At 35.1% G+C, this 23,538-nt stretch overlaps 3 protein-coding genes, 1 long non-coding RNA gene and 1 pseudogene across 7 annotated transcripts; all 5 read left to right on the top strand.

The window, feature by feature from the left end:
- The first annotated feature begins 681 nt into the window (after positions 1-681).
- Positions 682-2,454, top strand: LOC132800290 (uncharacterized). Of its 2 annotated transcripts, XR_009635294.1 has the most exons (3): positions 682-1,446; positions 1,628-1,723; positions 1,861-2,454. It is a non-coding gene; the product is annotated as an uncharacterized LOC132800290 (long non-coding RNA). The 2 variants fall into 2 exon arrangements; XR_009635293.1 differs by lacking the exon at positions 1,861-2,454 and having other exon boundaries at positions 1,628-1,738.
- Positions 2,455-7,229: 4,775 nt separating this feature from the next.
- LOC132800239 (putative disease resistance RPP13-like protein 1) lies at positions 7,230-7,904 on the top strand. The gene is made up of 3 exons (XM_060813499.1): positions 7,230-7,295; positions 7,405-7,540; positions 7,639-7,904. Exons 1-3 carry the CDS (start codon positions 7,230-7,232, stop codon positions 7,902-7,904), a joined length of 468 nt encoding a protein of 155 aa, XP_060669482.1.
- A 5,011-nt stretch (positions 7,905-12,915) lies between these two features.
- Positions 12,916-17,035, top strand: LOC132800286 (putative disease resistance RPP13-like protein 1). Of its 3 annotated transcripts, XM_060813647.1 has the most exons (3): positions 12,916-13,167; positions 13,270-16,273; positions 16,741-17,035. In XM_060813647.1, exons 1-2 carry the CDS (start codon positions 12,978-12,980, stop codon positions 15,966-15,968), a joined length of 2,889 nt encoding a protein of 962 aa, XP_060669630.1. In that variant the 5' UTR covers positions 12,916-12,977; the 3' UTR covers positions 15,969-16,273; positions 16,741-17,035. The 3 variants fall into 3 exon arrangements, with proteins under 3 accessions (XP_060669630.1, XP_060669629.1, XP_060669628.1); XM_060813646.1 differs by having other exon boundaries at positions 12,917-16,059; XM_060813645.1 differs by having other exon boundaries at positions 12,917-16,273.
- A 1,315-nt stretch (positions 17,036-18,350) lies between these two features.
- LOC112493208 (putative disease resistance RPP13-like protein 1) lies at positions 18,351-19,321 on the top strand. The gene is made up of 3 exons (XM_060813498.1): positions 18,351-18,668; positions 18,800-19,075; positions 19,127-19,321. Exons 1-3 carry the CDS (start codon positions 18,351-18,353, stop codon positions 19,319-19,321), a joined length of 789 nt encoding a protein of 262 aa, XP_060669481.1.
- Positions 19,322-20,185: 864 nt separating this feature from the next.
- Positions 20,186-23,537, top strand: LOC132800238 (putative disease resistance protein At3g14460; annotated as a pseudogene).
- The last annotated feature ends 1 nt before the right edge of the window (position 23,538 follows it).

Here is a 23,538-nt window from a genome sequence, read left to right as displayed (position 1 = left end):
AAAACTTTAAGTATGCTAGTTTTAAAACTGCTAGGTGGGGCATTAACTTAGTTCCTTATGGATAAGCTCCAAATGAATGTATTAGCCTGTAAAGAGATTTAAATATGGTATTTTCTTGATATTTAAGAATCGTATCTTCTACTTCTAGGCTTAAATAGAACACTATTCCATGTTTTGCTTATAGTGCATGAAGGTGCTGACCAAAATAAGGGCAAAAGTAATGCATGGAAACAGATGGTGCAACAAAAATAGTATAGTAAATGTATTATTTAATCTTTTATTTTACATTGCTATGCTGCCTCTATTTTCATCCCATTTGTTTTGAAGCAATAAAACTTGTTGTTAAGCCGGTTAGCCAAAATTAGCAACCTATGTGGGTAGGTTGATTTATGAACTTTAAAATCTGAGTTTCCTGAATTAGTTCTTCTAATAATTAGTTTGGTTTAGGCTAAAACCAAAACCTGGTAGGTTTGGAGACTTATCTAACTCCTTGCTCCTTTCTCCTTCTCTTTTTCTTCTTCTTCTTCTTCTTCTCACCACTCTTCCCATTCCTCTGCTTCTCACTAACTCTTCCCATATATCCATCTCACACAATTATCTTGAAAGAGATTGCCCATGTGTATGGTTGATAGAGAAGAATATAGGTTTTATGGTTTAAAAGGGCTCTTGTGTTCTCGCAAATTAATAATTATATTTCTACCAGGATGGGAAAGTACCTTGCTATGCTCATCCACATTTATGTTTGTGTTGGGAGTTTGTATTTTTTTCCCTTTATTTTTGGGTGTTAGCCTTTGTTATCTCCTTATGTCATAAGCATAAAAACCTTAAAGGCTAATTTTTTTCGTCTACTAAATCTCAATGCAGTTTTACACATTTCTTGGTACAAGTCTAGTGGCTTTGTCATTACTTCCACATTTTATAGCATTTTTTAGTGATGGAGAAATATCTGGAACTCCTGGGACCCTTGCCACTAGATTTCTTGCCCTTGGTAATATCCGATTTAGCTATTTTTCCAATTTAACGGGTTGCATCATTGGTAGTGCAAATACCACAACTATCGATTTAATATTTCTTGCTTACCTTAATGTGTGTATTTTTTGAACTAAGAGTTTTTCTCATGCTTGCTTAAGTCATCTCTCCCCAGGTCACCAATATAAGTGGGCCTGCATTACCTAATAAAAAGTTAACCAATATTCATATATTTTGATGTATGTCATACCTCTTGGTTTATGAACATGGACAACGGTTTCAAGAGTGAAGGGGCTTTCACATTTTCTCTCTCCCTCCCTCTCTCTCTCACATTCTGAAAAAATAAAATGGCAAGTCTGAGAAGGACGTTGATGATTGTCGATTGACTTCTAAAATTGATGGCCGCGATCCACCGCAGCTCCATTGCAGCAACAACAGTTGAGCTTCCTCTTTTGTTCCCATGGAGACTCTGCTTTGGTGGGTATTCATGCCGTTTCTTCCCTTTTCTTTTTTTCTTTTTTTCTTGTGCATAGATTTTCTTAAAAAAAAAAGTATAATATAGAAATTGAAAATAAAAGTGAAGTTCTAAATTTCTTAGGTGGGTTTGCAATTTGTGGGTTTTTTTTTCTTTCTTTTTTTTAATTGTTTTTGGTTCCAGGCCATTATTGGGTTGTGTAAATGCTGGGTTTTATCGTTTCTATTCGAACAATTTCAACTCGCTTGCTATCGATCTCTCAGACAAAGAGAGCAAGAGGTGCCTATTCATCAAGTATTTTCTTTTTTATTTGCTCTGTTTTTTTTTATTTAATTTTTGGAAATTGGGTTTTGAGTTTTTGGGTTTTGTTGATGATGATCATGTTTTGATTTCTTTTTGGATGGGGATGGGGTTAGACTACTATACAGGAGCCGACAACGTGGGTTTCTGGAATTAGATTTGGTTCTAAGAAAATGGGTGGAGGAGAATATCCATTCTATGGATGAAAATGGAATCAAAGCTCTTTGCCATGTCCTTATAAATATGTGTATATGTTAGAGGTAAGATTTATATGAGGTATTTGATGACATTGAGATGCATATTCCATCTTCACATCATGTAAAACTTATAATGTTGAATTAATTATAAATGCATATTAATTTAACTGTCTCAGTTTTCATGGCTAATGCATATATAATATAAGTGCATTACGCTTTGGAAGCTTGTGATATCAATGTTTCAAAGACCCAAAAAAAAAAAATCCTGTATAAAAGAAATACTGGTCTTGTTTTGTTTTTCTTTTTGACAAAAAATGATAAATTCTAATGTTATATTTGGTTGCATATATCCATTGTTGTATGACTGGTTCTCTTAATTTCAAATGAGAGTTATTAGTGGTGTATATTAATCTCTCAGTTTGCATCAAGTGAAATACTTCTGTATTGAATTTGGAAAAAAATGATTGACACAAATTTTCTTTTTTCTTATGTATAGAGAAACTAGTGTAAACACGAAGTCAAACTGAGCATCTTAATTATAGAATGTTGCACTCAACATGTTCTATGGTGCAATGCTAATTAAAAAATAATTGTAAATTTTGATGATTTGTGCAAGAAAAATTTAAACGCAATTTTGATGATAATTAAAAAGATCCTTACCTTAAAAGCAGATATGGTCCAATATTCCTTTGCTCCCTGTATTGTTTATGTTCTTTATTTATAATCTAGCAAAAACTAGTCGAGCTCCTTTTGATCTCCCAGAAGCAGAAGCTGAATCACCTGCAGGCTATAGTGTGAATACAATTTTTCCTATGTCTTTCATATGCTTACAAGAGGAGAGGTGAGAGATGCGATTTCATAGAGGAAAGGAAAGTTTTTTCAATGGAATGGTAGGAATGTAATTAGTAGCCCAATTGTTGGATGTGTGATTTGGTAAAAAAGTCAATAGTATTGTGGTATTGTTTTGTTAAAAAATCATTTGTGGTATTATTTTGGTGAAATAGTATTGTGTGTTAGGTATTTTATATGTTATTTACAGTTATAAAGATGGTATTCAATAATCATGATAATACGATATTAATGTATTTATGGAATTATGGTGGGAAATTAATTCTTGTTGCAAATACACATTATCAAAATAGGTGTATTGAATTGTAATAATTCGAAATGAAAAACAAAAGAATTGACAACTACCAAAGGCACAAAATCGATAATACCGATAGTCTATCGGTAGTCAAGTAAATTAGGGTTTTTTGCTTTATTTGCACACTTTTTGTGTTATCTAATCATAATAATTATATATAAACTTTACATAAAGTAGGTGTATTTTGTATGTTTTTTACTGTTACAAAGATGTTAAATATAACTTTATTAATGATTTTCAACAAAAGAATTCACAAAAAATGGGAAAAAGTGAAAAAATTTCAAATAAAGTTGATTACCCATACCAACAGTTTCATCGGTAATTATCGAAACTACGTTGGTAATTACAATTTGTCGTTTTTTTTTTTTTTTAAAAATTTGACAACTTCGATAATATGTGTTTCTACCAAGAACATGCAAAGTCTAACTTTCTTAATGAGCCTCAACAATACAATCCACAAAATGTTTGGAAAAGTTAGAAAATTTCAACTAAAGTTGATTACCGATGGGTCATCAGTAATTACCAAGGAAACTGTCAGTAATCCATATTAGAAGTTCATATGCTTGCTGGAAAAATTACCGACGGTTCTATCTGTAATTACCGAAATTCCATCGATAATTTCAATTTAACCAGTTTTTCAAAGCAAATCATCACAATTCAATCCGACAACTTCGATAATATATGTTTCGCCCAAGAACATACTAAGTATAGCTTTATTAATGATCCTCAATAAAAGAATCCACGGTAATGTTATGTGATTATCACAGTGGTTTCTGTAATTACCGATGAAACCTACGGTAATTTTTTTAGCAAGGACAAGTTGATTATCATAGGTTGCATCGGTAATTACCGAAGGTCCGAAGATAATAAATTTTTTTTGCCAATTTGAGAACTTTTTCTGAACTTTTTGGGTTTTTTGTCCTTAGGATCATTGAAGAAAGTATATTTTGCATGTTGTTGCATTTAACACACATTAGGGGACTTGTGGAGGCCAAAAAATTGGTAAAATGTGATAATCATAGGGGTTTCGGTAATTACCGATAAAACCTACGATAATTTTTTCCAGCAACTACAAATTGATTACCGTAGGTTTCATTGGTAATTACTGAAGGTCCTATGGTAATCAAATTTTTGTGCATTGCATGTTGTTGCATTTAACACACATTAAGGGACTTGTGGGGGCCAAAAAATTGGTAAAATGTGATAACCATAGGGGTTTCAATAATTACCGATGAAACCTACAGTAATTTTTCCAGCAACTACAAATTGATTACCGTAGGTTTCATCGGTAATTACTGAAGGTCCGAAAGTAATCAAATTTTTTTGCCAATTTGATAACTTTTTTTGAACTTTTGGGATTTTTTCTGTTTAGGGTCATTAATGAATGTATATTTTGCATGTTGTTGCCGGAAACACACATTAGCGGACTCTTTGGAGTAAAACAATATGTGAATTGATGTTATCGAAAGCGTATCAGTAATAACCGATGGACCCATCGGCATCGGAAATTACCGATGCACCATCGGTAATCATCTTTGTTTGAATTTTTATCACTACCAAGGGTCTTATTTTCTCTTATTTTGTCTACGATTATCATTAGTAAAGCTAGATTCAGCATATTAAGATAACATTAATATAGGGTGTCATAACATTAAACATACGATCTACATTGAAAATTTATTAAAGTACAACTCAACAGCATATTTTTTCCTAAACCAACTAATGTCTTCCAGGCCAAATAAAAGGTTCTCCCGGTCGATAATCAACTTTGGATGAAATTTTCTAACATTTTCCAAATTTTTTGTGAATTTTTTTGTTGAGGATCATTAATAAAGTTAGATTTTCTATGTTTTTGGTCGAAACACACATTATCAAAGCATTACATCAATTGCTAATATTACAAAATAACCACTAAACTAAAAGCAAACTAAAAGGCGATGAAAAAGTTTAAAATTGAGAATCAAACATATGACTTCCCAAGAAAGAATTTCTTAAGCTTGTCATGTAAGAAAGATGATGCAAAACCTGCTCTACCCTTTCAATCACTTTGGCATGAGAGTAGAAAACAGATGACTCATGACACAATCATTTTATGGTCATTCATAAACAGCATTACATCAATTGCTGATATTACAAAATAACCAGTAAGAACTCAGCATCCTTACTCCTCAGGACATGCAGGATCTACATTTGAAATTGAACCAACAACCACATCAATGGGTGGCGAAATTGCATTTAGGCCACAAGCCATCATTATCTTGGCTGTTCCTCGACTTCCAGAGATACCAATCCTTCTAATTTCACGATCAATAGGCCCGAGCAATAGAGCAGTTTTAATCGCATCCTACAAGACACTGTGTATACACAAATTCTCATTGGTGGAGAATTAACTAATTAATCATCAGTAAATGTTAACTGGTTTATGGAGCGAAATCACCTTATTTATGGCAACTTAAAGAATATTTTAATACTTGTCCTATTTAATTTATTTCTTCCATATGCATTAGTGGCTATACAAAATCAAATAGGACATTCCCTGAAATTTAAAATGCCTCTTATCCTAATTATTCAATCATTCCATCTCGTTGGAATAATTTAACCACGTCAATCTATTAGAGAAGTAACACCAAGCCATCACACCCAAACACAAAATTAATCTACAAATTCTCTGATAACCAAAACTATAGAAAGAGTTCAAGAAATTCAAATAATTAAGACCCATTTCACTAAAAACACCATACCAAAGCCCATATTCCATTTTCATAAGAAAATGCAGAATTAACCCCCCCCCCCCCCAAAAAAAAAAAAGGCATCGTTTTCTCCAGAAGAAGGGAAAAAAAAAAAGTAAAAGGGAAGTACTTGACCAACAATGGCAGCTAGAGGGAAATACTGTCTTCCATAAGGAGTAACATATGGGTTCTTCTCTGGAGCTAGCACGGCTCCATTGCCATTGCCAGAGTCAGCAGAAGCAGTAGCATTTGCAGAAGCACGAACATGAAGGCCATGGAAGTGAAGGCGTATGGAGTTGAAAGAAAAAGAAGAAGAAGAAGAAGAAGAAGCAAAAGAGGGAGAGAAGAGACATACAGGTCTTTTAAAAGTTTTTTAAGGACGTAATGGATATTAAAGGGCAAAACAAAAATGTTCACAATTCAGTGGATATGTATCCTCAAAGCTCTTTCAAAAGGGACATTTGGCTAAATTCTCCTTTTTCTTTTTCTTTTTTCGTAAAAAGCCCATCATTTACTTTGAGCTTGTATTCTGTTGGATTCTCTTATTTAAGGATAAAGGAAATTTGGAAGGATCATTCTTTTAACCAAAAGGATCCTGAGTTTCAATTTTTATTTGTTAAAAATTTTATTTATTTAAACAAATGTGACACCATTTATAAGATTCATGCACTCTTCTTTTTTAATTTCTCTATTAAAAAAAGAAAAAAAGAAGAAAAAATAGTCCTATATTTTATAACCCGACCCGACGGCCAGCTGCAAGGTCCGAAGCCGCAGGCATTTTTGTCATTCCAAGTTGGAATAATGTTGGATTCTGTTATTGTCACTGTGAAGGAAGCTGGAAAGGCCCTGAAAGAGAGAGTTGAGGATCAACTTCTATCAACCCCTTTCGATGGCAAAGACACAGATAGTTGAAGTCCATCCGCTAAATCCAATAGCCCTGAGAATGGTAAAGTTTCATATCTCCTTGGTTTTGTGTTTGATATTGTTTATGAATCCCGGTTTTGTTACTTGTCCATGTTCTCTATATATCATTATATTCCTTGTTCTCTACATAGCATGGTTGTAGAATGTCAAAACACAAAACACATTAAAAACTTTGTTTTTGTATCGATAAACTAATGCAAGTTGAAATTTTCCTCCTAATAGTTGTGTTTCAAATAGTTGAGGTACACCATGATGACCACCCAAACCATTGAATTACAAAGCCCAACCACCCATTTGTAGTATGATAAGTAAGGCACAAAAACTAAGAAAAAAACAAATTATGATAAGTAAGACACAAAACTAAGAAAAAAAACAAATCAATCGGTTGACTTGTAAAAGCAAATCAAATGCTGGTGGTTTTCTCTCTGCATTGCCATTTGCTTTCTGTTTTCAATCTCTCCCTCCTATGCAAATTCATTCTTAAAACAAAAATGGCTGCAGAATTGGTGGGTGGAGCTCTTCTCTCTGCTACCTTTGGTGTTCTGTTTGATAGGCTGGCATGTGGTGAGGTGCCGGATTGCCTGTGAGGAAAGAAACTCCGTGACGAGTTCATCAACAATTTCAAGACTGTTCTGTCGGCTGTTGATGCCTTTCTCGATGATGCAGAGTAGAAGCAAATCACAAATCAAGCAGTGGCTGGACGAGCTTAAAGATGCTCCCTATGATGCAGATGATCTCTTGGATGATATTGCAACTTATGCTTTGCAATCCAAGATGGAAGTTGGATCACGAACAAAATCAAGTAAGTTGCCTAAATTCATTTTCACTACTTTCAATTTGAATAATGATTTTGTAAGAACAATCTGGAGCTGGTTCTTGAAAGGTTGAAATTTCTTGAAGAACGAATATATGTGCTTGGTCTCATTAATGGCATTGGTGAGAAACCTTCATCAAGACAACCAACAACATCTTTGATAGAAGAATTTGAGGTCTATGGTAGACATGGGGATAAGGAGGCCCTAACCAAGTTGTTGGTAATGGATGATGAAGGTAGCAATAAGGTGTCAGTAATTCCAATAGTAGGTATGGGTTATGTTGGGAAAACCACCCTTGCTGAATCAGTGTACAATGATGACAAAGTTAACAAGCAATTTAAGCTCAAATAATGGGTTTGTGTTTCTGATGAGTTTGATATTTGTAAGGTAACAAAAACAATCCTTTGTGCAGTGACTAGGTCCCACTATCATTGTTACGATAATACAAATTTAGATTCACTTAAACTACGTTGAAGGAGAGGTGATGGAAAGGAAATTCTTGATTATTTTAGATGGTATGTGGAATGAAAATTATGTCAGGTGGGAGAACATGAGTAGACCTTTTAAACTTGGGGCTCAAGGAAGCAAGATTCTTGTGACAACATGCAGTGAAACTATCGCACATATCATGCGCACAGCTTCAATCCATTATCTTGAGCACTTTGAGATGAAGATTATTGGCTACCGTTTGCCAAGCATGCATTTGACAATGAGGATTTAAATGCATATCCAGACTTGGTAACAATTGGTAGAAGAGTTTTTGAAAAGTGCAAGGGCTTGCCCTTAGCTGTGAAAACACTTGGAGGCCTCTTGCGCTATAGACTAGATGTCGCAAAATGGAAAAAATATCAGTGAATGAGATTCGGGAGTTCTCAGATAATGAGAGCAATATTCTACCAGCATTGAGGTTAAGTTACCATTGTCTTCCTTCACACCTAAAGCAGTGCTTTGCTTTCTGTTCAATATTCCCGAAGGACTACAAATTTCAAAGGTAGCAAATGGTCTTGTTATGGATGAAAGAAAATCTTTTGCAACAAGCAAAGAGAAATGAGAGAATGGAAGATAGAGGAGATGAATGTTTTTATGAGTTGGTGTCTAGATCATTTTTTCAAAGATCGAGTAGTGCACAAGAATATTGCTTTGTCATGCATAATCTTGCTTATGAGTTAGCCAAATTTGTATCCAGGGAATATTGTTTTACATTTGAAGAGGGCAACTCCAAGGAAGATGTGATGAAGGTGCGTCATCTAATTGTTTTAACATCTGTTTCCTTGAAGAGGTTCAATTCTATTTCTGAAGCAACTTGCTTGAGTACCTTTTTACCATTATCCGAATATTCATTTTGGAACTTAACTAAGGAATTAGTGATTAATATTATATTGAAGTTGACGTATTTGAGAGTATCATCATTACTTGGGTGTGAAAATTTGAAGCAACTGTCTGAATTGATTGGTGAGCTAAAATTCTTTGCTTCCTTGACCGCTCTAGAAGTTTAATCGAAAGTTTGCCAGAATCTGTGAGTATGCTATACAGTCTTCAAATTTTAAATTTTTCTATGTGTAATGATCACATTGAGTTTTCTAAATATATGCATCATCTCATTAACTTGTGACATTTTGATATCAGTGAAGGTGATAAGGTTATGGAGAGCTGAGTGAAACAAGTAAACTGAACAAATCGCCAAACGTTGAGTACTTCCATTGTGGGAAAAGATAATGTGACCAAAATACAAGAATTGAGAGAGCTTTCAGATCTCCATGGAGAAAGCATTGTGTTTGTCTTGGAAAGGCCATACTAATGATTCAAAACATGACAGAGAAATACTTGAACAGCTATTTCCTCACACAAACTTGAAAATTCTTTCCATTTATGGATATGGAGGTACAACATTCCCAAATTGGTTGGGGGATCCTTCATTCTGCAGCACATTAATTATAAGACTTGAGAACTGTAAGTTCTGCAACTGTTTACCACCATTTGGACAGCTACCTTCCCTCAAAACTCTTTATATTTATGGGCTTAAGTGGGGTGGTGACTGTGGGTGCTGAGTTTTACGGGTATAGTGCATCTAATTCTATAAGAAAGCCATTTGCATCACTGCAATTCTTAAGTTTCAGTGAGATGTTAGCATGGGAAGAATGGTCTTCAATTGAAGTTGAAGATGGTGAAGTTTTCCCTAGGCTCCAGCAAATTGAAATATATAACTGTGGTAGGCTAAATACTGCTGATTTGCCTCAAACCCTTCCATGTTCAGCTAAGCTTATAATTGATGGGAGCAAGGTTCTAGTTTCATCTCTCCCAAGGAGTTCAGCTATCCAAGACTTGGAGTTAGGCAAGTGTGAAGAACCACAGCTGCAGGAACTTCAGCAAACAGTGGAATCACTTGGAATTGAAGGATGTCATGGTCTAGAATCATTGGTAGAAGCATTAAGAGAGAGCCAAAGTTCTTGTCTTCAAAAGCTATATATTAGTGAATGTTCCCTGCCTATATCCTTGCCTGCAGGATGTCAACTACCTTGACAGAACTAGAAATCGAGGATGTGAGAAATTAGAATTCCTATTTCACTGCTCACTCAAAACATCCCTTCAAAATGTTTTCATATCTAACAGTTGTGTTAAAAACTTGAATTCTTTCCCCTGGATTTCTTTCTCAGCCTCAAAATTCCTTATATTGAAGGGTGTGAATATCTAGAATCTCTGACAGTTTCGAATGGACCGCTATGCCAGAACCTCGAGTCTTTAGTCACTTGCAAATTGTGAACTGCCCCAATTTCACATCTTTTCCTGAAAGAGGTTTCCATGCACCCAGTCTGGCTGGTTTTGCAGTTGGAGATTGCAAGAAACTAGAGGTGCTGCCTGAGGAAATGTTTAAACTTTTTCCATCTTTATAAACCCTGTACATCTAATTTTGCCAAGAGCTGGAGTTATTTCCTGAGGGTGCTTTACCCTCTAATCTGATTAAACTTGAAGTTTTAAACTGCTGTAAACTCATTGCAAACAGAAAAAGTGGAATTTGCAAAAACTCCATGCTCTTAAACAGTTAACAATTACATATGAATTTGGAGGTGCAGGTGGGGAATCGTTTCCAGAGGATGGTAGGCTGCCTTCAACTCTTACTGTTCTTAACATCTCTGGAATTGCAAGTCTTAAGAGGGTGAACGTTAAGGGCCTTCAACAAATCACCTCTCTTAACATCTCTGTTTTTGTATCTTTTAACCCCTTTTAGTGTAAATATTATGTAAAGATTTCATTGTCATAGCCTTATTGTATAGATTTCACTATTTTATCTGACCAAGGTCTGGAGTTTAAATCCTCCCATCTCTGGTATCAGATTTTTTTTTTTTTAAAAAAAAAAAAAAAAAAAAAAAAAAGAGCAGCTAAAAATGCTTAACAGTTTACCTGCAAACAGATTCTCTTTTCTTTCCTCCTTTGCAAAAACAGAGGAGCGTCTGTTACTGCTTCAGTGCTCTGCTTTTACCCTCATCTGCCTTTATTTTGATGTAAAATACTTCCCATGCTCTTTGTGACTCCTCTTATGTCTTGCTGGAAGTTATCAAATGTCTTCACTTTTCTGCGATATATGTTCCTTCTGTTAAGCCATTTTAATATGTTATTTTTTCTTCTTTTCAAGATCTACAATTAAATGTGTTTGATGGTTTTCAAGAAACTTCTCTTCAGGTTTTACTTTGACAGATGTGGTTGTTACTTTTGGTTTTTAATATCCAGGATGGTCCTATATGTTTTACATATATACATGAATAAGAATGTATTAGATAGTCCTATTTATATACATGAATAAGAATGTGTTCTTTTTCTTTTTCTTTTTTTTTCTTTTTTTTCTTTTTTTCTTTTTTTTCCCAAACAAACTAGAATATGCGTGTTGACTGTTGATCCTCTAAAGTTTTGTGTATGCAAGATCTTTTTCTCTGTTTTCTGTGCTATATTGAGCTGATTGCATTGGCTTCACATTCTCTCTTCTCCACGGTATGAGTAAATTCCATCGATGAAAGTCAGCCGTCTTGACAGTTTTACTTATAATTTTTATTTCCTTGTGTTTGGCTTTGTCTTTGCATTTGATCTTCTGGTGAATCCTAGTTTGGTAGTCCATGATTACAATTAATGCTCGGCTAGACATCCAAGGAAGCAAAAAATCTGGGATGGGAGTCACTTTGAATATCTGTCAAGTCCAAGTCGTAGATGTCAAACTTGACAATTGGATATGGCTGCTATCAAGCTTGTCCTGCCAGTTCCTGTTGGACCATATAAATAGTAGCCTCTTTTCCAAGCTTTCCCAGTTTCATTGTAGTATTCCTTCCCATTCATGAAGTTGTCCAAATCCTCCAAAAAATCCTTCTGGGTCCTGGAATCTATTTCAAGGCTCTTGAAAGTTATTGGGTGATTAAGATGGACTTCTTCAAAGCACCAAGTTCCTCCATTAGCACTCTAGAAATTCGCTGTTTTTCTCTCTTCTCTAATGGCCATTGCTTTTTCTAATATGTATGGAAAGTATCTTCTAAATCCCTTGTCTTTAGTGGTTCTTGTGAAAACTCTGCTTAATGTATCCCACTTCTGATCTCAGAGAGGAATTGAGATCCCCCATGTTTTGATTGTTTATTTTCGTTTCTGCCTGAACTTGGGTGGTGGCCAATGTCCATTTCAATTCTACATTCTCAAAAAATCAAAAACTTTTCATTTGTATCTGTATTAGCTGCTAAATTTGCTTCCTTCTTGCTCTTTTTAAGTACTCTTCTTACTGATGGTTTTGATTTAGAACCTAAGTAGATCTCTGAAGCCTCAAAATTTGTTTCATGCAATAGCCTTGAAATTCCTCTACAACAACAGTAAGTTGGGAAGAGAAACATCGAGAAAGGGTTTTCACAGCGGAGAAGAGAAAGATGTGGAGTTGGGGGGGTAAGAAGTTTCTTACGACGCTCTGGATGAGCATTACTGAAGCTGCAAGAGAAGCTGCGTGGAAGGATTTGCTTTTGCATTGACCATTTGTTTGGATCATATTAGAATTTTGACAAAGTGAAAAGAAAAAGGTTTTGAAGAAAAAAGATTTTCTTCACTTTGAACAAAACTTGAGTTTACAGAAACTAAACTTAGCCTGCTTTCTCTTTCTGAAAATGAAATGAATCTTCACTTTGAACTTTTTATGTTAGTGTTTGGAGCTTCTTTTTAGATTATTCCGAATTGGAGTGCATAGACCACTCGGAAAATTATATCCTTTCTGAGTATGAAATTGTTGGGAGATTGACCACACCTTTTTGTCCTATATGAGGAAAGTTAGGTGAAACTTCGCAAGGCCCACAGTAAAGGACCTACAATTATTGCCATGCCTGGAAAAAATAAATTTCCAGTCTCTTAAATCAAAATTTTCAGCTTCTGTTTGCCTTTCTCAGTGTCCAATAAATACATATTTGTATGCAAACATCAGCTGTTAATTCTGTGCTCGATGACGCAGCGGTGAAGCAAAACACCAACCCAAACATCAAGCAGTGGCTGGACGACCTTGAAAATGCTTCCTACGATGCAGACGATCTGTTGGATGAGATTGAAACTCATGCTCTGCAATCTAGATTAAAAGCTGAATCAACAAAGTCGTCCAAAGCAAGTAAGTTATTCAAACATTCTATTTCCATTTCTGTCCGTTCATATGATCGAGATATGAAGAAGAAGCTGGAGGAGATTCTTCAAAGGTTGAAATTTCTTGAAGAACGAATATATGTGCTTGGTCTTATAAAGGGTGTTGGCGAAAAACCATCACCAAGACCACCGACCACATCTTTGACAGAAGAATCTGAGGTCTACGGTAGAGATGCTGATAAGGAGGCCATAATCAAGTTGTTGCTTACACATGATGATCATGAGGGTAGGAATAAGGTGTCTGTGATTCCAATAGTAGGCATGGGTGGCATTGGCAAAACAACCCTTGCTCAATCAGTATACAACGATCATGCAGTTGAGAAGCACTTTAACTTCAAATCATGGGTTTGTGTTTCTGAAGAGTTTGACATTTGCAAGGTAACGAAAACAGTCCTCTGTGCTGTAACTAAGTCTCATTCTCATTCTTATGATGACTCAAACTTGGATTTGCTTCAAACTACGTTGAAAGAGGGGCTAACCGGAAAAAAATTCTTAATTGTTTTAGACGATGTGTGGAACGAGGATTATATTGATTGGAAGAAAATGTGTACACCTTTTAATTATGGGGCTCAAGGATGTAAGATTATTGTAACAACACGCAATGAAAAAGTTGCAGACATCACGGGCACTATTCCAACTCATTATCATCTTGAGCACTTGAAAGATGAAGATTGCTGGAAACTGTTTGAAAAGCATGCATTTGACAAAATTAGAGATTCTGGTGTATGTCAAGTCCTGGAAAAAATTGGTCGAGGAATTGCCAAGAAATGCAATGGCTTGCCCTTAGCTGCAAAATCACTTGGAGGCCTCTTGCGCTCTAAAGAAGATATCAATGAATGGGAAAGAGTATTAAAGAGTAAGATTTGGGATTTTTCATATAAAGAGACTAAAATTCTACCAGCTTTGTTGTTAAGCTACAACTACCTTCCATCACACCTAAAGCGATGTTTTGCTTTTTGTTCAATGTTCCCCAAGGACTATGAATTCCAGAAGCATGAATTGGTCTTATTGTGGATGGCAGAAAATCTTTTGCGTCAATCAAAAAGAGATAAGAGAATGGAAGATATAGGTGATGAATATTTTAACGAGTTAGTGTTAACATCATTTTTCCAAAGATCAAGTAAAGTTAGTGTATCTTCCTGGAAATCTTTCTTTGTGATGCATGATCTTGTTCATGATTTAGCCAGATATGTATCCGGGGAATATTGTTTTACATTAGAAGATGGCAACTCAAATGAAAAGGCGATGAGGGTGCGTCATCTAGGAGTTGCAACAGTTGTTTCCTTACAGAGATTTGGTACTATTTCTGAATCAACTCATTTGCGCACACTTTTACCATTAGACGGTTATCCATTTTGTTACTTATTCAATGAAGTAGTGAACAACGTAATTTTGAAGTTGAGGTGTTTGAGAGTATTGTCATTGTTTGGTTGTACAAATTTGAGGCAGTTAAGTGAATCAATTGGTGAACTAAAGCATCTTCGTTTCCTTAATCTCTCTGAAACTTCAATCAAAAGATTGCCCAATTCTGTGTGTAAGTTGTACAATTTACAAATTTTAAATTTATCAAGGTGTCGTGAACTCATTGAGTTGCCTGAAGATATGCATCATCTTATCAACTTGAGGCATCTTGATATCAGTTATTGTTTTAATTTAGTAGAGATGCCAAGACAATTGAGTAAATTGAAGAGTCTCCAGACGTTGACATATTTTGTTGTGGGAAAAGATAATAAGACAAAGATAGGAGAGTTGAGGGAGCTTTCAGATCTCCATGGAGAACTTCACATTAGAAATTTACAGAATGTCCCAAGTGCTGAGGATGCATTGGAAGCCAAGTTGATGGACAAAAACAATCTTGAGGCGTTGCGGTTGCATTGGAATGGCAATTCTAATGATTCAAATCATGACGAAGAAGTACTTAAAAATCTATTGCCGCACACGAATTTGAAAATGCTTTACATACATGGATATGGAGGTCCTTCATTCCCAAACTGGTTAGGTGATGTATCATTCTGCAACACAGTCTATATACAACTTGGCAAGTGTAAATATTGCAAGTGCTTGCCACCACTTGGACAGCTACCCTCCCTCAAAACTCTGTATATTGATGGACTTAGTGGAGTGGTGACTGTGGGTGCAGAGTTTTATGGGATTAATGGTTCTAATTCTGCGAGAAAGGCATTTGCATCACTGGAATTTTTGGGTTTCCGTGATTTGGCAGCCTGGGAAGAATGGTGTTCAGTTGGAGTTGACGATGGTGAAATCTTCCCTAAACTCCAAGAACTTGAAATAGTTAGGTGTGACAGGTTAAGGTCTGTTGATTGGCCTGTAAACCTGCCATGTCTAACAAAGCTTCAAATTATATGTCCTAGCAGTGGCAGTGAGGTTCTTGTTTCATCACTCCCAAGGACTCCGGCTATCCGTCACTTGGATTTAAGCAAGTGTGAACAACTAGAGGTACGGGGATTGCCACAAACAGTGGAAACGATTAGTGTTGGAGGATGTAGAGGTGTAGAATCATTGATGAAGGCATTAAGAGAGAGCCAAACTTGTAGTCTTCAAAGCCTATGTATCAATGATTGTTCTTTGCCTATATCCTTGCCTACAGGGTGTCTCCCTGCTACCCTGACACAACTGCGAATCCATAATTGTGAGAAATTAGAATTCCCAATGCACCATGACTCACTCAAAACATCTCTTCAAAGGCTTTCCATATCAAAAAGTTGTGGGGGTTCACTTATAAATATGGTTTTCCAACTTTCTTCATAGTTAGGTTGTCTCTTCATTGTCTGCTCTTCGGATAGTCATCTTTTCTGTTAGAAGTTTAACAACATCACAGTTTTATATATAACTAAAGAAGGTGATACCATTGGCTTATATATTTATTTATTTTCTTACAAATATTGTTGATATTTTTGAGATCTGGATATATAAAACGTGCTCTAACCAATATTTTTCTGATTGATAAATAGATTGAGGGCATCATTATGATTGAATTCTTAATGCTAAGACATATTTGTAGGTTCAAACTCCTTAAACATCCATTCAATTCTTGGTGCGGTACATTTCTAAATGTATGCTATTTCATTTATGTAGTCCAGTATCTTTTCTGTTGGCTGTTTAATTATTTTATTTATTAAAAAAAAAAAAAAAAAAAAAAAAAAAAAAGGGAGTGAGCTATTTACATATATCCCCATTTTCTAGTTAGAATTGAAGGTACCTTTCCTTTGTTCAAGTATGAATGGAATAGAAGTGTAAACAAGTTTATGGAATTATTGATTTCATTAAATAGTTTAGGAAAATCAATCAACAGCACTAAAGTTTAGCTTAGATAATGATAGCAATATTGAGCTGCTTTGTCCAAAATTGAAGGTCTAAATATCAGACGGCAAACTGCATGTTATTACAGGGTCAAGAAATGCTGCCTATATATATTGCATAGGATGTAGAGTATCAAGCATTTGATATGATGGTTTGGGAGGCCATCACGTTTATTCCTTTTTGAGGTCTTGTTATATATTAAATAAATTTATTTTTGCAGGAATATGGAATGTTGCAGAAGACATATTGGATGAGAATTCACAACAAAGCTTTTGTCTTCCTTCATGCTCTTCCTCATTTATTTTGGGTTCATGTGTTCACAAATCCTGCAAGATGGCAACAAGTGCAAATAAAATTTTCAAATTCTGAGTTTACTTGTTTGGGAAATTTAGATATTTGTGCATGCTACATTTGCAAATACTAGTTATTTCTAATTATGGTGTTGTATTAAGAATTATTAGTTTTACATTTACATATATCATGGATATTAATGATGATTTAAAGACTTTAGTTCATTCTTCTCTTAGTAGCTATGGGTATCATAATTTAAAAATTAATTTTTTATAACAGAGGATATTGAAAATCAGAATATCAGAGGCTATAGTATAGAAAGATTGAAAGAAGAATTAAGGACATTCAAATGTATGTCTATTTAAAGGTAGGAAATATTCAGTGTAGACAGTTAAGTTCTGTAGTCCTCATGAGCTGCTTCACAAAGAAACACAGTAAAATAGTAAATCTTTATTTGGTTATTATTTTTTTTAATCTCTAATGTAATGGCCAAATAAATAGTTTCGTATGAAAGAAAGACAAAAGAAGAGGGTGTTGATTATCATTGTATATCATCTTAATTTCTTTTTAAGATAGAATGTAACAGAAAAATAAAGAAAAACACAAATTAAAAGCTTTTATTTTTGCATTAATAAAATTAGTTCAAGTTGAAAGTTTCCTTCTAATACTCTTTTCTTTTTTTTAAAAAAAAAAAAAAGAAAAAAAAATTATTAGCCGTGTGAGGTCCGCCACAATGACTGACCAACCAACCAATGAAATCCAAAATCCACCCACTATTAGTTATATAAAAAGCAGGCGAGAAATTTAAAAGAGAAAAAAAATCAATCCATAGACTTGAAATTAACAAATTTAATATAGTTTTCTGTTCTCAACCTCTTCCTGCTCTACAAATTCATTGAGAGTAAACCTTAAACTTATCCAACCAAAAATAAATAAATAAGTAATAAAATAAAAGGTAACTACATTTTATCCCTCTCAATCATACTATTTTTTTGTACTCTCTCACTATGATACCAAAAATTTCATAATGCTTCTGAACTTTTATTTTTTTAAAGTTGAGTCAAAATATGCATTTTGATAGATAAATTAGATAAAATTAAACATAAACATTTGTTCAGAAATTATTCTATTAAAACTTTATTCTACTTTTTGACAGTATATACGACTAATTTTGCCAAAATTATTAGAAAATTTGCATGATTCTAAATTTCAAAATAATTGTCCAAAGGGATTTTCCAGATAACCATGGTGAAATAGAGAAAAGAAAGTGGAAAGTGTAAATTAGACGACTTTATCTTGCGGCTAGAAACAGTGCACCTTGAAACTTGTTCCGTTGAATAATTGTGTTGTTGACCAACCAATCCAATTCAATTTCCACCAACCCTTTCATCAAAAAAAAAAAAAAAAATCAACGTGAATGAAGACCTATTATCTACTGCTTCAAGCCATTCCATTTAACTTTCTTCTCCATCTCTTTCCCATGCGTGCAAGATCTAATAAGCTTTTTGAACTCCCTGCTGCACAGATTCTGAAGAAAACATGGCTGCTCAATTGGTGGGTGGAGCTCTTCTCTCTGCTACCCTTCAGGTGTTGTTTGATAGGCTGGCTTCTCGTGAGGTGGTGGACTGTTTTCGAGGAAACAAACTTAGTGATGAGCTCATAAACAGTTTGAAGATTGTGCTATTAGCTATTAATGCTGTGCTTGATGATGCAGAGGAGAAGCAAATCACAAACCCAAACATCAAGCAGTGGCTGGATGAGCTGCTTCCTATGAAGCAGACGATCTCTTGGATGAGATTGCAACTCATGCTTTGCAATCCAAGTTGGAAGCTTCAGGTTCAAGAAATTCCAAAAGAAGTAAGTTCTTCAACTCCTTTTCCATTTCTCGTAGATCATATAATCGAGATATGAAGAACAAACTGGAGAAGATTCTTAGAAGGTTTAAAGTTTTTGAAAAAAGCATAAATATCCTTGGTCTTACTAATAAGGGTGTCGGTGAAAAACCATCACCAAGACCACCAACAACATCTTTGATAGAAGAATCAGAGTTCTATGGCAGAGATGGGGATAAGGAAGCCATAATTAAGTTGTTGGTTAAAGATGATTATAAGGGTAGCAATAAGGTGTGTGTGATTCCAATAGTAGGCATGGGTGGTATTGGCGAAACCACCCTTGCTCAATCAGTATACAACAATCACAAAGTTCAGAGGCACTTTAACCTCAGGTCTTGGGTTTATGTTTCTGAGGAGTTTGACATTTTCAAGGTAACAGAATCAGTCCGTTCTGCAGTACCTAAGTCTCACTTCCTTCCTTAGGATGAAAGAAATTTGGATTTGCTTCAGACTGAGTTGAAAGAGAGGCTAATGGGAATGAAATTCTTAAATGTTTTAGATGATGTTTGGAATGAGGATTATGTTGATTGGAAGAACATGAGTGTGCCTTTCAAATATAGGGCTCGAGGAGTAAGATTACTGCAACAACGCGCAGTGAAAATGTTGCAAAAATCATGAGCACCATTCCAACTCATTATCAGCTTAAGCACTTGAAAGACGAAGATTGTTGGCGACTGTTTAAAAAGCATGCTTTTGACAATATTAAAGATGATTGTAGTGTGTGTATAAGTCCTGGAAACAACTGGTAAACAAATTGTCCGGAAATGCAATGGCTTGCCCTTAGCTGCAAAAACACTTGGAGGCCTTTTGCCCTCCAAAGAAGATGTTAGTGGATGGGAAAGAATATTGAAGAGTGACATTTGGGATTTCTCATATAAAGAGAGCAAAATTCTGCCAGCTCTAATGTTAAGTTACCACTACCTTCCCTTCTGAAACGATGTTTTGCTTTTTGTTCATTATTCCCCAAGGGCTACAAATTTGCAAAGGGAAGAGTGATCTTATTCTGGATGGCAGAAAATCTGTTGCAGCAATCGAAGATAAATAAGAGAGTGGAAGACGTAGGTGATGAATATTTTAATGAGTTGGTTTCAACCTCATTTTTCCAAAGATCAAGTGGACAATAATTATTTGGCATGCATGATCTCGTTCATGATTTAGCCAAATATGTATCCAGGGGACATTGTATTATATTAGATGATGACAGCTCAAAAGATGCCATTGCGAATGTGCATCATGCTTCTGTTAGATATATGAGATATGATTCTATTTTTACTGAAGCAACCCGTTTGCGTACCATTTTCCCACTATTTCCGACTTCATATAGATACTTGTCTAATGAAGTAGTGAATGGTGTAATATTAAACTTGAGGTATTTGGAGTATCATCATTTCATAGTTGTGTTACTGTGAAGAAATTATCTGAATCAATTGGTGAACTAAAGCATCTTCGCTTTCTTAGGCTCAGCCACACTAGAATTGAAAGACCGCAAAAATCTGTGAGTAAGTTGTATAATTTACAGGTATTAAATTTACTTGGGTGTTCCTATCTCATTGAATTGCCTGAAAATATGCATCATCTCATTAACTTACGATATCTTGACATTATTGGGTGTCGTAGATTGGTAGAGATGCCAAGGCAAATGGGTAAATTGAAAAGTCTCCAAACGTTGATTGATTTCATTGTTGGAAAAGATAACGGGACCAATATAGGAGAGTTGAGGGAGCTTTCAGATCTTCATGGGCAACTTTTTCTTAAGAATTTATAGAATGTTGCAAATGCAAACGATGCATCAGATGCCAAGTTGGTGGACAGGAAGTATCTTGAAGCACTGCATTTGGACTGGAAAGGCGATGATAAAGATCGAAAACATGACAGAGATGTACTCGACAATCTATTACCTCATACAAACTTGAAAAGGCTTACTGTCCATGGATATGGAGGTACATCATTCCCAGATTGGTTAGGGGGTCATACATTCTCCAATATATGGTTTCTAAGACTTGAGAATTGCAAGTATTGCAACAGTTTGCCACCACTTGGACAGCTACCATCCCTCGAAACTCTTGAAATTCATGGACTAAATAGGGTGGTGAATGTGGGTGCTGAGTTTTACGGGTTCAATTCTTCTAATAATTCTGTGAGAAAGCCGTTTGCATCATTGAGAATCTTAAGTTTCAGTAATATGTCAGCATGGAAAAAATGGTCTTCCATTGAAGTTGAAGAAGGTGGCGAAGTTGCAAGAACTCCGAATAATTAACTGTGATAAGCTGAAGACAGTTGATTGACCAAGAAAACTGCCATGTTTAAAAAAGCTTATAATTAAAGGAAGTAGTGTGGGTATTGTTTCGTCACTTCCAAGGACTCCAGCTCTCCTTCTGTTGAAGTTAGGCAAGTGTGAAAAGCTGAAGCTAGAAGAGTTGTCACAAACAGTGCAATCAATTAAAGTTGGAGGGTGTAATGGTGTAGAATCATTGATGAAGATATTAAAGAAAAGCCAAAGTAGTAGTCATCCTAATCTTCAACGTCTACATATCCACAATTGCTCATCCCCAACTACATTGCCAACAGGATGTCTGCCTAGTACCCTGACACAGCTAAAAATCAAGAACTGTGAGAAATTAGAATTCCTAAGGCACCAAGAAAACTCACTCAAAACCTTGCCCCTTCAAAGTGTTTTCACAAGAAGTTGTGGTGGTTCACTGGTATCCATTCCTCTGGATTTCTTTCCCAACCTTGACAGTCTCCGTCTTCAAGAATGTGAAAACTAGAATCTCTCTCAGTCTCGTCAGGCCAACATCCCAGCCTAAAATCTCTATCTTCACATCTTTTCCCAGTGACAGGTGGCAAGCCCCCAATCTTAGTATTCTCGTACTTCATGGTTGCAAGAAACTAAAGAAGCTTCCTGAACAAATGTCTAACGCCCTTTCATCTCTGAAATGCTTGCGGATCGGTGATTGTCCTGAGCTGGAGTCATTTCCTGAAAGCGGTCTCTCATCTACTCTGATGGAACTTTGGCTAGCAAACTGCAGTAAATTGATAGCACAGAGAATGAAGTGGAATTTGCAAACATTCCAATCTCTTACAAGCTTTACAATCGTAGATGAATTTAGAAATGTGGAATCGTTTCCAGAGGAGGGCTTGCTGCCTACAAGTCTCACTGTTTTATGGATTTGTGGATTTCCACATCCTAAAAGGCTGGAGGAGCTTAAACAGCTCACCTCTCTCAAAAATCTACGCATATGGAGATGCCCTCAATTACACGATCTGCCACAACAAGGCTTTCCTACCTCTCTTGCTTATTTAGATATCCAGGAATGTCCAATCCTCAAAGAAAGATGCCAGATTGACAAAGGACAAGATTGGAACATTATCTCTAACATCTTCAGGATTGACATCGATGGTGATCGCATCATTGGATGATAATGCACATGCCTTGTAGGTTAGTAACATTACTTTCATGCATATTTATATTACATATATACATAGATCCTTGATATTTTTTATGTATGGATATGTAAAACGTGCTTTATCTAAGCTTTGCTTTGATTGATAAATAGACTGAGAGCATCAATATGGTTGAATTCTAAATTCTACTTGAACATATTTAAAGGTTCAAAAACTACTTGTATATCCATCCAATTCCTGTTGCATTATCTGTATATATGATCTTTATGTTATTTTATTCATGCAGTGTTGTATCTTCTTTGTAAACCTGAATCCTCGTCTTGTTTTTCTTACTTACTTGTTGATGTTTGCTTTGCAAATGCACGTCCTTTTCTGCTGTTTGAGTAATTATTTTATTAAAAAGATGTGTTACACCCATTTCTTAGTAGAATTGAAGGCACCTTTTCCTCTTCTAAGTAAGCATTGAATAGAATTGGTAAAAACATTTTAGAAATTATTGAATTCTTTTAATGGTTTAGGAAAATCGATCAACAGCAATAAAGTTTAACTTAGATGAACACAAGATTGTTCCCTTCCGAGTTGAAGTTCACATAAGAGGCTGCAAACTGTTTCGTTATATATTACAGGCCAAGAAATACAGGGCCTATATATATACATATATGTTGCTAAGGATGAGGAACATCTTTTAAGTATATCCCTTCTTGAGGTCTGATTATATATTAATTATTTTAATTCTTGCAGGATATATTAAATGGGTCGTGAGGCTTTCACAACAAATTAAGCTTTTCTGGTCCTGCTTTTCTCCATTATAAATCCTGCAAGATGGCAAAATGTGGAAATAAAACTTTCCCATTCTGAATTTGTTTGTGAAAAAAATCTAATGTGATTTTCTGCTACTTATATACCAGTTATGTCTAAATTTTCATTTTATAGTTCATGCTTATCTTAGAGACATGGACATGATACATTAAAATTTAATTTATGTGAGTTGTAGTATACCCCGTTTCTACAACTGTTTGTTTTACAATGTTATTTTGAGAATTTTGAGCTGATTTTGGTGACATTCTTAAATAAATGTATAAAAAAAGAAAATTTTCATTCTTGTGTGTATGTATGCGTGCAATGTATTACAAAAGGATGTTGATTATTTCTCAGTGAGAACTGACATGTAGAAGGAATAAAAAAGAAATCAAATCCATGTCAGTTTAAATATGAGAAATATTCAGGGCGGACGATGTGATATTTTGTTTATTGATAAATATCAGCAGCTGGTACTTTATTGATAAACTCTGATACATATGAAAGGAACTTAGAAAGAAATGCAGTAAACTCCTATGGATCAAGTTGAAAAAATAGACCCAGAAGCCAAAATGTTCATATTCTTCATTTTTTTTTTTTTTTTTTTTTTTTTTTTTTTTTTTTTTTTTTTT

Source organism: Ziziphus jujuba, chromosome 12 (genome assembly GCF_031755915.1).
Source record: "Ziziphus jujuba cultivar Dongzao chromosome 12, ASM3175591v1".
NCBI lineage: Eukaryota > Viridiplantae > Streptophyta > Magnoliopsida > Rosales > Rhamnaceae > Ziziphus > Ziziphus jujuba.
This window is presented reverse-complemented; position numbering and strand designations above follow the sequence as displayed.